Raw genomic sequence first — 17,409 nt, forward strand, 5'->3', positions numbered from 1 at the left:
ATTTTTTAATAAAGTGTGGCAATCTCTTTTATTAACAGCAGGAAATGTAACCTTACAATTTTAGAATCCTATGATTCCTGAACACAAGCATATGGACAGTGTTTTCAATGTGCAGATCGACATGGGGAATGGGTCTTTTACCATGATTTAACACGAAGTATGAAATACTTGCATAGGAGCTCATAGCCTAGCCAAAGTCTGTTTGGGTTTATTGCGGTCTTGCAGGGCATGTGGGCTCGCCACTATGTTGGGTTTTGAAACTGTCCTGTGCAAACACGTCTGTTGCTCTAGTACTGATACAGCATTAAATCACATTAGTAAGCAGTTCTGGTTTGAGCTAGTAGATATTTTGACTTAGCTCTTCTGTTTCGATCTGGATTAGAGGACACAATGCTTAACACACTTAAAGATTGTGCTAGGGATGAAAGGCACTGCTGAGTAAAGTGTTTAAATTGGAAGAAAGAGAGAAGGAGATATGGGAGGAGCCATTGGATGTGTGCAATGAACTCTGTGATTGCAAGAGTTGGAGTCTGCTTTCAAGTGCTCATGAGGGTAAGTAGTCAGGGTTTCAAGTCACCATAGTGCAACTACAATATTTGCATTTATGTCAAATGAACTATGAAGGCTTACCACAAAGGAAGTTTGTAAACATCAGCATGACAACATCTATTCCTAGGGGAGGGCAATGGCTGAAACTGTTAAAGTGACAACTAATGTGTGTAAGAGGGGAGTTTTTACAGATAATGCTAAAGGGACATCAGAAGTAATGGGTGTGCAGGATTGAAGAGAGGGCCAGAGCAGCATCATAAGAAAGTTGTTGATAATGTAGATTGTGGTTGAACACTATAGAATAAATGCAAGAGTGAGTTGTGGCAGTGGGTTAGGGTGGGGGGAAATGGAACTGTTGACTCGGGGCAGGAGTTGTCAGTGGAGCATTGGTAGACAATATCATTTTGGTGTGAAGGCATTGACAGACTCCTTACAGTCATTAAGGTGCTGATGATCAGTGGAATAATGTGAATATTTGCGTCTTGAAGGTTTGGGTGTTAGTAGTAATCCATGAATAAGTACTGAGTCCTAACTTTGGTTTACAATGAACAGAATTCCATCAATATACCTTTCACAAATCATTTCCATCTACAGCCACAGCAGGCAATATGCATTCTGTCAGTTACAACATTCTCACAACCCAGTCCCTCCAGAGGCATATTGGTAGTTCAAGATTGTTCTACAAAACTACCTCATCTGATTGGAATAGTGTAGCAGACGATGGCCCTATCCACAGAACATCCGTGCCCAACTGCACCCAAATTCTTAAGCAGCCCAACCAAGTTACATAATGCATATTGTCACTATATTCTATGTTTTAAAATTCATTACTTTTGTTCCAACTCACCACTTACTACCATCTCTTATATGCCGAAATGCACCCACCTCACTTGATATGTTTATATGATACTGTCCAACAAATATTGAATGGTTTTCACAAGGTTTTCCATACGAATTTAAAAAAATGCCTTTGTTTGAAAATTATGTCACTTCAATGAAACTAAATATTTTTACCTACCTTAGAGGTTGCTCAAGGGCCATATTTAAAATACTGTGTTCATCTAGATCCTCAAAGGGGTAAAAGACAGTATTCTGATTTCCAATTATATTATACTACAAAATATTATTCAGCATTCAACTATTACATAATTATTCACCTCACAATCTTAAACCATTGATTGAGAGTACCAAGTTCCAACTTAAATGGACAATCTTAATGCACATAGTCACCACATCCTATGTCTTTGAATAACACAAGTCCACTTAATATATTCCGAAAAGAAAATAATAGGTGCAATCTTTAGTTCTATCAGGACTTGACTGTGGCAACTTCCACTTAACAGGCATACCAAATACTACACCTTGGATCACCAAGGACCTGGTGCAGCACAGCTTATCACTAGAAGTAAAAGATGTGATCACATTACTCCTCTTCCCAAAACACTGATATAAAAAAAAGTTGAAAATATCTCCTTCTAGAATTCCTTGCTTTCAAAACTTTGGCTCTATCATTGTCAGGCTGCAATACTAAAATCTGAGAACCATTTACACCATCTTTTCACAATTCTACTTTTCATTTGACTTTCAAGAAAGTCCTCAAGAAGGACCTCAAGCAGTTTCTCTCACCACGTCCAACCTTGACCCTTGTGATCATTCTCTGAAAATGCTTTCTACCCACTAACCTTTCACACTTCCATACAACCTGACTCATGTAATATCTGTTCTTCCTGGTTGTCTTGACTTTCATAGTGAACATGGACTTCTAAAGGTATATCCCTTCCTTCGATATGTATTCCTTTCCCCCTCCTCGTTTTTGCACTTCTGATGACAGGTCTTAATCTTCCTCCTTACATCTTTTATTGTTGATGTTCATCTTTATCAGAAATTCTTCCTCTGATACTAAATAAATCCACTGTGATTTTGCTTTATGTCCTAGGTTTTGCTTGTCTGTACTGTTTTGATTGCTATTCTTAATGGGCACTTAACTAGTGAATAGTCTGCCACCATGCCTTATTTTCTTGTATTTTTTATTAAGATGTACTATTGCAATTTGTACCTATAGTATATGTGCTTCTTTTTCATGTGCCAATGCATCTACTTAAATGCCACTTGAGCAATTATTTTGTAATTCTACTGTAAATACTTTCACTTCCCTTTATATTTGATGTATATTGTTATTGTACGCTATATTATTATATGTGTAACATATTGTATATTTGTAAAGTTCTCTAAAAACCTATGGTCATGTTTTACTAGGCAAAGCCATAAACGTAAAAACATAAGCACTACATTGCAATTATTATACCTTTAATGCTTGCAAATGCATGTTATCACAATTTTCAAAAATGGTCATCAATATACATTTTGTGCTTACAAATGACCAAGCCAGCTCAAATTAAAGGTTTGCTCCTACCTGCAGGACTTCCAATTGTATTAATCTTGCATCCTTGGAAAATACACATATTTTTATCTAAAACAATCACATTAAATCTGCACCAGAAGAAGTTACCTATCAGATTCCAAGACTTCTGTGTACGGTTATTTTGAAAGGCTGAGGAAGACCATTGAAAAGTTCTGTTTTGGCTTCACAGTTATACTATGGATCTTTAAAGAAAGAAACAAACTCACATGTTGAGTGCATTTCAATACATGTCTTTACCATGGGCATCAATTCAGGGACCCCAAGGATTGTAATGCATCTTCTTATGTGCATCTTTCAATCCATGCAGGCTACTTTGCACTCCTTGCGAATCATCAAGTTGCACTACTGAACCTAAGGTTTTTCTTCACTTTTGTAGCTGTGTTTATGCCTTTAATGATTAACTATTTATTATCATTCACCAGCTTTGGGTTTTTAAAAACACAAATATCCTGTTTTTAGTTTTTAACTTTGTATCACTAGGGTAAATTGTCATGTGTCTGACTTCAACGATGTTGCCACAAATCCAGTGTCATTTGATAGAGCACCTGCAATATATATGATCTTAGTGAACTGATACCTATCACTTCACCTTGCATTGTTGAGTTTATGAAACTCAATGTTGTTTGTCAGTTCCACGTTGGTATAAAAGATGGCGACTCTTGTTCATAATTACTTATGACTTATCAAGCTGTTACGCAACTTCCAAATGAACACATTTGTTAATGAAACATTACTTTTATAACATGCACTGTGCAAGTAGGATAATTTAATGAACAAAACTAAATTCAAAGTTTAAAACAACATTTATTTTTTATACAAAATGTGTTGCACTTTTACAGAAGTGAGCCTGTATGTGTTCCCTTACATGCACAATGCATTTAGTATCTACCAGTTACATAGGATTATAATAACTCTGGTTGTCACCAATATAGTCTTTTTAAATCTCCTTGTGCTTTGTAGTTTATCACATGTATTTTGCAGGTAAATTAATTTTGTCTTATGAAAAAAAGAATGGCACAATAAAAAGCTTTAACAGCCGTCTTGAATGGTGCTTCTTCAATTCCACATTGTGCTTTATTCACAATAACTGCTGTAGGATGCATAATGGTTTGCTGTATTGACACAAGCTCAGTTAATCTGCAGTACAATCGTTCACTATATCAATTCACAGCAAAATAAACATTTCTAGGCAGATGCCTTTACAACACAGCACGATCATTGTCCATTGTATATCTCAAACAGTACAACATAAGCTTTTTTTTTCTTTCTTAGTTTATACCACATAGAATCATAAAGCATCTACATTTTAGGCGTATTTACAAATTCAACAAAGTATCTACATATAAAAAGGTAACTTAAAATTAAACTTGATGCAAGTTATGAACAACCAATTTATTGGCAAATGAAATTGAGCATTCCTTCAACCATAGGCTGTTATATCAATTCATATATGGAGGCAAATAATGTGTCTGGAAAGGTGGATGTATAAGTATTTGCTCTATTTTAAATTCTGTCAGTTTACTTTTACTCAATACTAACACATCAGAATATCTAGTGATGAAGTAATTTAGATGAGCAAAGTTAGCAACGGATATAAAATAATTTCAGAGACAGCTACAGTGTTGGTAGAGTGTTCACTTGAAGGTATATCAGTCACTGTGGCAGGTGAAAGTTCTTGCAAACACAGGTGAATCAATTCATCTATAGCTTGCATGCTCCTGGAGTGCTCAAATATATTCAGCCATTGAATCTGTAAACGGTACAAGGCAATGACAGCATGTTGTGTCCTGTCTATAAATCTATTAATTTATAGAATTATCTAAGTTTTATACGATGATACAAGTGAATACAAAAATGTAAAATTACCTCCTATTTTTGCAGCACTGTGTTTTTCATACCTTTTCAACAAGTTTTTTTTTTGGCAAAGGCTCCAGCCCACCAGTCAACGTTCATTGTACCAACTGTTTTAGCAGTACAGTACACCTGGAATGCATATTGTAGAAAGGCACTGAATATTCTTTGCCCTGTGTTGAATGGAAGTGGTGTCTGTTTGTAATTTACTACAATGGTCGCACAAATTAAAAAAAACACCTTGTGATGCATGTAACTGTATGTATTCTTAGCAAAACAATGTAAATACAGTGTAGAATGGAGCACTGTAGTACAGTAATACTTGATGGAATCAGAACGCTTTGAAATGAAAGGAGCAAAGAGCAAATAACCATCTCTGTAAGTTGCAGCAAATGCAATAGTATCATATTTAAATTATTCAGCAATTATATACATACTTGTCCTAACTCTCTTGCAAAAGGACATGATAGCTATACATTGAAGTCACCAATTTCAAAACAATGTCCACAAAGACATTGAGATCTATATACTGTAATAATACAACTATTATAATACTCTGACAAGTAAAACGCACTTCATATCTGGGTAATCGGCTGTAGACTCTGTGAAAACATACCAAACCATACTTTTAAAACCTACAGATGTGAGTACATGAAATATTTAGCATTTCTCATGCATTATCTTTTAAAGACATGTAGTAGTCTTTGATGATACATTTTGATGACTAGTTCTTTCCTTCGAAAAGCAGAGAGGCCCATATCCACAATATCCAGTCAGTAAGTGATGTTCACTGTGATTTACTCTTACTTGAAACAATGTTATTTTCATACAACCCAGTGACCTCACACATTTTGACATGAATGCATTGATCTGACTCTTTCTCCAGACGGTTCTGTGTACCAGCAGGGAGATACAAGTGCTTTGAAAATAACGGAGAATGACACGGGAAATGATCTAATGAATCACACAAAAGAATTCATAGCATTAACAGGAGAAGGTGCTTCTGAGCTTTCATTTCCTTCAACTGGTTCTTTCTCTTTTTTACCACTGTATTGTCCAATAAAGGAGCCATCCTCATTAAATTGGCCATTGACACCTTCTCCGTAGTCAACTAAGCTATCATCACTGTCCTCCTTTTTCACAGTCCTGTCTGATGGTGTCCGGCTTCCCTTCTTTAGTGGTTTGTGGTCCTCAGCATCACTGCAAATGTAAGGAAACACAGATCAACACCTCCATAAATGACAATTCCACTTAAATAAGTCATTTTAGCTTACCACTAAAGCATGCTGAGTAAAACATCAATTGCACATCAATTATTTACCCACAGAAATAAAGCTACAATAAAAGCTCCAAATGCAGACAAAATATGTTATGATGTGAATCTGAATACAGTGTAAATTAATGATAAAAATGTCACTGCAAATTAAGCTGTATGGTTTTCATTGTGCATACGTGCAATAATGGTGAGTCTATTTCTGACAATGCAGAGCTATAGAAAATAAAATAATGTTCATGGTATCAGTATTCATTTCTATCTGTTCTTGAATCCTTGCGATGCAAGCTACTATTGCAGTGGTTAACTGTAGAAAATAGGTGGGTTTGCTTGGATAGAATGTGGTTTCAGTCATTATAAGGCAGTCAAATTGAAATTTTAATTAGCTCTGTTAAGAAGGAGAGGCTTTTACCATGCCTGGCCTTTCAAGAGCTCTACACATTCTATTTAAGGAATGCAGAAGAATCAAATGTAAATCAGCTAAAACAAAACAGACTGCTCAGACCCAAATACATATATGTCCATTGCTAATAGCCATATATGTATGATTTCACTTTATGCAAAGTAGCCCATACAGAATGTACTGCCTCAAGGCTGGCGTCAAACGTTTTTTGATGTAAATGTAAAATTGTCAATAGAGGAAACAAAGGTATGCATCACTTTGTTTCGCTGATTTGTTTTTTTGTTTCCTCTGGTTAATGATATATTGAAATTTTACTATTCAAACTGAAATAAGAAATATCACTTAAGATATTATCTATGAAAAGAAAGAAATATTTATGTGCAGGAAAAAGCATTGAGATGCACATTTGTGGATACCAGAAATTTTTAATTTGGTAGTTTGCTTTCACCAGAGAAATACTGTTGCAAAATGTTAGGCCACGTTTGTATAGGATTTTCTAACTCTGACCAAAGTGTCTTCATTGTTATTTACACAAATGTATTGAGAGAAGTGCTGGTTACTTAAGGGTTCCAAATGTGGAGCATGAGATAATGCCATACACTAAGACTTTGAATCGCAATATATTTTGCAGACGTTTGTGCTTTCATGCTGCATGTCTTGTGGAACAAAATGGACATTTGGCAGTTAGAATTTGCTAATGTGAATTGTATCCTGTCCAAAATGTGGTAAATGTGAACTACTTCAGTTGCTCCACTCTTTGGAACTACAAACTGTTGATTTTTTATCAGAGGTACTGGAGTTCAAAAATTGAGTTATAGTAGAATACATGGTTAATTCCAGGTACATACTTTATAATGTCATAGCTGCATAATCTGAAAGGAGTTTGAAGTGGTTTTAAAAATGTATATATCTTTTAACCACTCTTTTTTGTAATTTAATAAGCAGTTGTCTATAAGAATGCAGATTATAACACTTCTATCTCAAGTCGAGTTTGGAAATATCTGACGACTGTTAAAATGTTTATGGCTAAGGTAACCAAAGCTAAATACATTATATGAGCTGCATTATAGTGTCTGTACAATATATCGACTTATTGCAATTAACTAAATGACCTCCAATTGAATATAATGTGCAGTCATCAATGAGCATTACCCAAATTGCCAGAGGGAGATAATGTTTGAGACTATTCCACACTTCATACATTGTTTGGCTACACACAAAGATTCACTGATATTGAAGAAAATTCCGTTGAGGAATTCTAGTTGGAAATTGTATTATTGGATGAATGTAAAGATTTCAGGGGTTATTACAACTTTGGAGGAGGTGTTAATCCATCCCAAAAGTGACGGTAAAGTGACGGATATACCACCAGCCGTATTACGAGTTCCATAGGATATAATGGACTCGTAATATGGCTGGTGGTATATCCGTCACTTTACCGTCACTTTTGGGACGGATTAACACCTCCTCCAAAGTTGTAATAACCCCCTTTATCAGTATTTTTGAGGTTTCTGTTGAAAATGTATATTTTGCTATGTGTGCCAAATCATGTGTAAATTAAACTGTGCCTCAACCTTAGACACAAAGGTGGCAAATTTTCTAAGCTTGGATATTTAACAAAGTTAGCTGCCAGAATCAGCACATTCTCAATGGCAACACTGCACCTTTCTCCCCAAAGATGAAAATGCAGTTAGTCAATTAGCATCATTTAATCTGACATACCCACTGTACTGTGCCAGATATTGTACTACCAGTGCCATCACTCTTTCATGGGGTCTAAAGAGAAATGTAGTATATTTGTATTAAGATAGAAGCTATTTTGTAATTTATAAAAATATTATTATTTACCTGCTGTTCATTTTCATTCCATATTCTTTTCTGTAAAACTTTCACTGCAAGGGTTCTAATACAATGCCTTGTGTTATAGCACCTGATAATGTCAATCTATCAAATAATATTTACCTTCAGTTGGAGCTTGTTCTATTTAGTCTTGCAGAGTGAACTGTTGTATCTTATGCCCAGATTTAGGCATGCATACTGTTCCCACAGTTTTAAGGCCTATGTCTTGATTTCTGCCCTAATACATTGCTTATTAGAATATTGGAATGTTGGGAGCTCCATTGAAGACAAAGGAGTGCTATGGTCTTCTAATGCCGGGTAAAAGGCTGGAGCGCCAACATTCCAATGTTTGTCTCACAGAAACAACTGTGAACAAGGGTAACAAGGAACCTGATGGGATTTCAATCTCCTTGAGCTTTGTAAGGCCTTTGTTTTTTTATGAGAACATTCTGCACTCTAAGTGCAGATTGTTCTAATCGCCTTGTAGCCAATAGTTGCGGGCTATACCGGCCATTAAAGGCCCTCTCCCTTGTTAAAGGCCCTCTTCTTTGGCTCGGTTCTTTAACACTAGAGACAGCCTTTTAATGGCTGGTATAGCCCGCTACAGCAGGCTACAAGGCTATATCAGTACACAGGAATTTTGGAAGCTCCACTGAAGACAATGATGTGGCTCAGTGCTAATAATGGCTGGTATACGCCTTCTGCTCTACCATTCCAATGTTTGTCTTTCTGTTTCTTCCTTTTTAAGGTACAGCCTTCTACCTTTTTCAGTGTGTGAATTGTTCTAATAGCTTTGTAGCCCTTCTGCCTTGGGCTAGACTGATTATTAAAGGCCCTTTCCCTCATTATAGGCACTTGCCTGCTACTTGGGCTCATAACTCGCGTTCAGGGCCTTTAAAAACCAGTATAGCCCTTGGCAGTGCAAGGTGTCAATTCCCATGCATATCAGGACCAAGTTACTCCAAACATCAAATTATTTTTATTATTAATCAAATACATGGGCAGTTTATGATGTCCTCATGTGCGTTTACAGCCTTTGAAAAGATATAGGGCCAGATGTAGCAAACGTTTAGCGAGTCGCAAACGGCAAAATTTGCCGTTTGCGACTCGCTAAACGCGTATCCCAATGCAGAAATGCATTTTGCGAGTCGTTACCGACTCGCAAAATGCATTTCAGACTCGCAAATAGGAAGGGGTGTTCCCTTCCTATTTACGAGTCGCATTGGGATGCAATACCATTTGCGACCGCATATGCGGTCGCAAATGGCATCACAGTTACCATCCACTTCAAGTGGATGGTAACCCAATCGCAAATTGGAAGGGGTCCCCATGGGACCCCTTCCAGTTTGTGACTGGACCCCAAATTATTTTTTCAGGGCAGCTCTAAACTAAAGGTTTCGTTTTTTTTGAAGTGCAGCTCGTTTTCCTGTTAGGAAAACGGGCTACACTTAAAAAAAAAAAAAACTGCTTTATTGAAAAGCAGGTCGCGAACATGGAGGTCTGCTGACGACAGCAGGCCTCCATGTTAGCGAGTGCCTATACTCGCAATGGGGCCGCAATTTGCGACCCACCTCATGAATATTCATGAGGTGGGTCATTGCGACCCCATTGCGAGTCGCAGTCGGTGTCTGAGACACTGTACTGCATAGCAATTTGCGACTTGCAAATTGCGAGTCGCAGGGACTCGCAATTTGCAAGTCGCAAATTGCCGACTTGCTACATCTGGCCCATAGTGAATATTGTGATAGAAAAGTATGTTGGTTCCTCACACTGACATCATTAACAATATGTACTTCACTCAATATTATAAATGCAAAGGTATACCTTGAAACATGCAATACAGCACAAGTAGCAGTCGATTGTGATACCTAAGTTCCAACTCTGTATGTACCACTCAAACAGCAAAGCATAAAGTAACTGATTCCTTAACACAGCCAGAACACCCCACGTCAATGCCATAAAAGTATGTTGTCATCAAGACTTCTATGAAACATTTGAATTTGAAGATGTGACATTAGAAGAAGTAAGGAGCAATGTATCCATCCAAGGATGAGAAAATAGTTTCATAATTCTGTGAATGAGAACTAATAGGTGCACCGCATACCTGAAAAGCCAACGCAGCATGAGGTATCCCACCCCAACTAAAGTTTTACACATACAACATATATGTCTTTCTGATAGTCGGAAAACTTGAAATCTCAAACAGATTCTCTGCAATGTGAACATTTAGGTCCTCTTCCTTGAAGCTTTCTATCTATATGTTCAGATAGTCTGTGAAGTAAAGATATTCCTGATTGCTCAGTCGCATAGATTAGCATATATTCTCTAGGTCCATCCCAACTTTGCATAGTTATTTGAGTATGTGGGTGAAGGTAAGGTGGGCATAGTGCTACTTTACTTTTATATGAAACACAGTGGTCATTTTGCCTGTACAAATCAGGCCCCATTTCCCTCTAATTAAGTAGATACATTAAAGCTAAGAAATATTCATAGGATTCGAATCAAAAATAAATTTCAACCAACTTTATGGCATTCATTTTGCTGAGCTTTTACTGTGTGATCAAGGGAGAAGGTTGTTTCTATTCATTTGGAGACATCAGAATTTGTCTAATTCATACATTAGCACTGGACATTGCACATATGCAAGAAACCCAAAAGACTCAGCAGCAGTTTTATTTACCCATTTTTTCTTGTGATATACGATCCCCAAAAATGGGGCATACATCTGTTGAAAAGGGAATGCAAAACAATATATAATATTTTTAGGGCCCTTTCAATGTGCAAGAGAATCTACTAGTAGGGCTATCAGGCCCTTTATGGAGGAACTCTGTATAAACAAAACTCTTCCAGTAGATAGTAAAGACTAGATCAATTCAAAGCTATACCAACAACATCAGAGGAAGGACCACATCTATCATCTTCCAGAGAGTGGACCAGCACACTCACTGACCATCACAGAATTGCAGACCAGCTCATCATGCCCATCGGACCTGCCTTTATTGAGTATGAACATTAGATCAAAATTAACCCTTTGAAAAGGCTGCCAGGAATGAAGAGCCTATTCTAAAAACTTTAGAATAACTAAATGAGTTAAGAAATAATCAGTGACTCATGCCAGAGATACCTTTCATTTATGAAAAATGCCTTTTTACAGAGCTCTTCCTGATAGAACTTCAGATAGTCAACTGAGGTCAAATGCATCACTTCTAAAATGGCATCCCTAATCTGCCCAGCAATGTGAAATATTACTGGCAATAGAAATGTATGGGCAAGTGAACAGCATATACGAAAGAAGTCAAGCATTTTTCAGATGTATTTCACCCTCATTTTAGATTTGATGAAATTACATAAAGGCTGGGGCATGTAGATTCTAGGTAAAACACCAGTCTCTCAGTGGAGAACAAAGTAAGTTATGCCTGGACAGCTCAATCATTCTGGCAACTCAAGTTCAAGGTTATCACCTTAATAGTAACAAAAGAAACTCTTTTTCCTTGAAGAAGTCTCTTTTGAAAATAACTGTGTATTGAACCTTTGTAAGGTGTTAGCTGTTCTATTACACATATCAATCATGTCCTAATGTATCAATAAATATATAGAGATTTGCTATTGGTTTTTGACAATGTGCATGAAGTTATCTTTGTCCTGATAATGGCATGACTAATTGATCGGAACAACAGAAATGTAGATGAAAGTAGCTGAACTTGGTTGGAAATATAAATTAATGTTTTTCCGTGTATGAGGAATCATTGCATTTTTATTAGTGTGACTATTTAACCAGTTTCAATACTATAGCTGTGGACCAGAAGTACTAAGAGACAGGTCACAAAAAATGTTTGCAAATTGTTCACCAATTGTTTTGTGACTTGTGCCTGATTTTTCGATTTTGCTAATGTACTAATAAGTTGCATCACAAAATGTTGAGTCACAGAGTGTCACTGAATGACCTACCTAATGAATATTTATTAGACTTAGGCTGGTTACTATTTGCACCCTATGTGATTGGCTACAAATACAGGGATCGCGACTAAGAAGTACAGCAGACCACCATTTCAGTGCATGCATTCCCAAATAGGAAACTTTTTTAAAGCTTCCATTGTTCCTTAAAGGAACCAATGCTGCTTTAGAAGATGCACTTCCTGTTTGGTAAAGCTTTGGTGAGGGGATGACAGGCAGTGATCCCAAGGATCACTGCCTGCTCCACCCAAGGTCTCACTACAACATTCATATAGGGGAAGGTGCCCAAGTAGAACAATGTTTCCTTTTTAGATCAGTTTTCACATCCTCTGACGTTTTGGTAACTCTTTCACTAACCACTGATGCATGTCATATTGAACTGCAATTAATAGGGGATTGCCCTTTCACACACGTTCCTAACTGCGAGTCTGTATGCTTTGCAAAATCCTTCTTGCATATTAAAAAGGCTTTTTCAGCTCACAAAATGGGTTTAATACATACCAAAGGGTCATTTTGTTGTTGCAAACCCTTTGATTTTTCGAAGTGCAAGGTTTGTGTTTGCAAAATGGATTAGTACATCTGGCATTTTGTTCTTTCTTTCTATGTTTCCACAAATAATAATTACACTCTATTGACCTTTTTAAGAGTTTACAATCAACACACCTTCCCCTTAATAATCGTTGATGAATTCCTGTATACATACAAAAAAATATGAGTAATAATAAATTTGAAAAAGTAATCATAACTTTTATTCAATATAGTTGCTTTAATTCCTGGTAGAAAATCTATACTGTACCCAACAATACTTGTTACAAATTGCAAATTATTTATTCAAATATTGCCTTTGTGAGCCAGATATGGACTTGTAGTCCGATTCTCTATGCGATACTGTGTAGCTCTATTTGTAGATGTAGTTATCATTATAATCTTCCAAGCTGATCTTTATGCCATCTCCAGGATATAAGCCTTAGCATCTTCCCAATGATGCAGGAAATGTTCCTACCAATCGGGTTTTGCAATCTTGTACACTTGTGTTAAGGCAAGGACCACTCGTTATTAATATGTCTGAATGTGAATATTAACATTATGAGTTACCACAACACACCTGGCAAGGATCTCTGTTCTATCTGGAGGATGTCTTTACAATATAATAGATTTTATGATTTTTGTATGCAACATAGACCAGCAAGAGAATGTGTTGCTCTACGTTGTGTGAAAGGGAAAAAGCAGAAATGCTTAATTTATACAAAGATATGGAGCATTTCTGATCTCTCCTTGCACAGGTGCACTGTGTGCTGTCTACCTCCAAAGTGCCTGTGTTTTATGGGCAGGATTCCTTTTGTGTAGTATGGGAGACCTTCCTGCACAAAAACAATCCTTAGAGGCAATTTCATCTTTTTATGTGTGCTGCAGAGTGCATCACAAATGGAAAGAAGAAATAATGAGGAGAAATAAAGATATGTCATTGTGTTACGCATCTTTGTAGAAGGTATACAATTTTGGTGCCATCCCAGGTTTACAACTGTTTGTATATCTGGGATTGTGTAACATTCCACGGATAGGTGCACGAGAACGCTCATGCTCCAGCAATGGAACACCTATCACGACAAAATGTAATGCAATACAGCACAACCGACAAAATGTAATGCAATACAGCACAACCCACTGTATTGCGTTACATTTGTTTAAAAAAGTCATGCATAGCTGCACAAATGTCTCTTTGTGTGGGTTTGTGAATCCATTTTAAGGACTTCCATTACCTTGTGATGCCTTGTGCCATGCAAGGACAAGGCAGGTCCTTAGTAAATATGGGCCTTAGTTTGTATTTGTCACCCATCCTGTTATCCCAGTTGAATGTCTGTGTTCAGTGTACTTAAGTGGCAATTCCCACTTAAAACCAAGATTTAAGATACATTTAGACATTGTTTTAAATATAGAACTGTCCATAAAATTCTCTGGCTAAAATAATTTCATATTCAGAATCTTATCTAATATGCTGCAAAATAATACTGAGCTCATTTAGTGGAGGATCATTAAGAAGGGTGTGCTACTCAGGTGCTACAGTATACATTAATCCTAGGTGCTTCGCTCTCTACAATCTTGAGCATGGATTCTGTTTGTCACCTTTTCCAGTTCTCTCATTGCAACATCAAAATATTTAACCACTCTAGAGATTAGCTGTAGACCCAGCACACAAGATGTGTGGTCACATCCTTGATAGTATATACTCCCAATCTTAAAAAGCAGAGCCTTAGTGGTCTAATCCTTAGCTTTAATACAGGAGGACACATTAACAATATTTGAGGAAATGTTTAACACCTGTAAACCATAACACCTGTAACACCTCATTAACATTTACAGGGCATGGCACTTTGTAAATTCCAGTGCGTTTGTAAATCCCCTAATGCAAGAATTTGGAATCTATATAGCTTGAAGTGCATTCCTATTTCTTGTCTCAGATTAATTTTCATATAATTCTGCCCTTGAATGAGTTGGAAGTGGGCAACAGTAAGACACTTCCTTTTGGCATTGAAAATGCCTCCACAGTCTCTACAAATTACCTAATTAGTGTAGACTTATGGCTATTTTTTTAAGGAGATATAGCTCAGAATGCTGTTCCAATCTCCAATGCGACCCAAACCATCTATAATTTTAGTAAGGTTCTTAATGCCATTTGTGTTATGTATGTTTAAGTTGGTACAAAGCTTCTTCCCTACCACGTTCTTGATTGTGCCTGCTGTGTTTACTTAGTGCCTGACTATTTGGCCATAAAGATAGTAACTCATCAGTTATATGTTTTGTGGCACTCAATGGACAAACATCTCTGAGCTTAAGCAACATGCTCCTAAAGCGAATTCAAAATGTAGTTTCATTAGGCAGGGAGGAATTTCACTGTTTGACAGAGTCTCGAGAATCTTGGTCTTCAGCAGGATTCTGTGTAGAGGAGGAACTGCTCCTTTCTTCTTTGGATTGCTTCTGTGATTTGGGGACATGGTTAGAGTTTGGCTATCATGGTACTCCATTGCAAACATGGCGGATGGCACTCCTAATACAGCAGAAATTACACATTTATGATGAAGTCTCTGTCTGCAAAGCTCTAATTGGGACTCCGAGTTTGAGTGTAGTTGAGTTCAATAAGTGAAGCCTCTTGAGCAAAGTAAACAAAGGTTGTGTTTGATTCAAGCTAATCAAAGACACTTCTTCCACTCATCTTCACACATTCACTGAAAGTAGTCCCTAATCACTTAAACATGTATTGAGCACATTGCAGTACTTTCCTACATCATTCTTTATGTATTAAAGTTGGTGCATTTTGACAAATATTTGCATTTCATCTACTTTATTTTAAAGCAGTCCTGTTACTTTCAAATGTCCCTTCTATTGTATTGTGACATTTGATTATGTGGAGTCCTTTACTCACTTTTTAGGAAACATTTGTGCTCAGCCTGCTATTCACCTGGAATCTGACAGAAATTATTAGTCTCTATGTTGGTAGTTGTTCTGACCCTAAGTGTGGTGGGAGGCCTGGACATGAGTTAAAGGACTCGATATGAAAATACGTCAACCCCATAAGTTAATGCATTTTCTAAACTTCTCACTTTTGTCTTTGGTTTTGTTGACAGTAATCTGTCTTTATGTTGCTTGACAAAGTGTAACATGCCTATACAAGACCTATACAGTATGTTAGCAGATATTATTTAAATTAAAAACACATTTCATTGTATTATTTTGTTCTCAATGTGCAAACTTTTATTTATTCAGTATTGGTACTGCTGCCTAGAAGCACGCACAAGAATGAACAAAAATATGAGGTCAAATTTTAGTTACAATAACTACTGATAATAAATAAATGTCTTGTTGAAAAGAGTTGGTTCGGAGAATTGCAAAGCGTGAGAGCTTAATGCATGTTACAGTGATCATTGCTGTAACATGGAACAAGATTAGCTTCTTGCAAACTCAAATTGAAAATGGAACTTGTGTGTATGATTATTATTTGCTAAGCAGGATACAAATTATACATCATAAAAATGGAAGCTTTGACTGCCTCTCAAATTGTGATTTTTATGCATGCAAGAAAAATCACACAGTAGGCAGATTTTGTCACTGGTTTGATTCAATTCAAACATGACAGATTTGCATTTAAGATTATTGTGTGGTAATGAAAATTGAATTGATACAATTGAAGTGATAAAAATGATGTGGTCAATATTTAGGTGTATGAGATATTCTGCTGTAGTGCAGATGATACTATAAGTCACCTTGCAAGTGCAAGAAAGTAGAATTTATTGACCTTGACTTTGATATGTGTCCTTAGTTCTGAATGCAATCGCTTTCTGTTAGACAGATAACTGGCCGTGACAAAATAGCTTCCTTCTTTCTATTGTACACACTGCAATGGAAGATTCAAAATACACACTTTCAAAGTTCAGAAAACAGTTCATAAAATTCATTGTTAAAACAATACTGAAAACAGAAAACAGTGATTTCATTAAAAGACTATACAATGATGTATGTGTGCACTGTAAACCTTTCCAAATATCAACGTTTTCTACTCAGATGTGAAATAGTGCAGGGTCGTCAAATTGAGCATCTTTAGGGGATGTATTACAGCCACAAATATCATTGATGATGGCACTATATCACCACAACGGTCATATTATTACAAATTTACAAAACAGACAAATCATCTGAAATACGCTCAGTAGAAGCAGTTGTTTCCATTTTGTTGGTGGCAAGGTTCCAATAGAGAACAAGACTATTTACAGCTGATAAAGCATTCCTAGCAATTTTACAGTATTGGAGTGGAGAAGCTGCAAAAAAAGGTCCTGCAGGAACGTTCAGAGGGCATGATATAACCAGAGTGTGAGTGACTAATTCTCAGGACAGTCACCATCCAAGCCAGGCATGTTGTATTTCTCAATAATTTATAATAATGTATAAAACCTTATTCTTCCTACAAAATAGTTGCTTAAGATACTGTAGAGAGTGAGGGCCCCATGTACAAAGATTCAATTTAAGAAATCTTAAATTGCGGCAAGTAACGATTTGCAATTTGCAATTCCTTAACTTAAATGGAATGTACAAAATAAATCTGTTAGAAGCGCTTGCAACTTGTGC

The 17,409-nt window shown here is 36.6% G+C and overlaps 1 protein-coding gene across 23 annotated transcripts in view; it reads right to left on the minus strand.

The window, feature by feature from the left end:
* Positions 1-3,755: 3,755 nt before the first annotated feature.
* The window catches only part of LOC138287896 (neuronal cell adhesion molecule-like), a 799,924-nt gene continuing 786,270 nt past the window's right edge, over positions 3,756-17,409 (minus strand). For 20 of the 23 annotated variants that reach the window (XM_069228880.1, XM_069228863.1, XM_069228870.1 and 17 more), the window contains one exon: positions 3,756-6,022. In XM_069228880.1, the coding sequence (XP_069084981.1) occupies positions 5,785-6,022 (238 nt within the window). In that variant the 3' untranslated portion in view covers positions 3,756-5,784. Of the gene's footprint in view, positions 6,023-16,582; positions 16,682-17,409 lie in introns of all 23 variants that reach the window. The other 3 variants (XM_069228874.1, XM_069228873.1, XM_069228871.1) reach the window with 1 other exon arrangement.

The sequence above is a fragment of the Pleurodeles waltl genome, chromosome 4_1 (genome assembly GCF_031143425.1).
Source record: "Pleurodeles waltl isolate 20211129_DDA chromosome 4_1, aPleWal1.hap1.20221129, whole genome shotgun sequence".
Lineage (NCBI taxonomy): Eukaryota > Metazoa > Chordata > Amphibia > Caudata > Salamandridae > Pleurodeles > Pleurodeles waltl.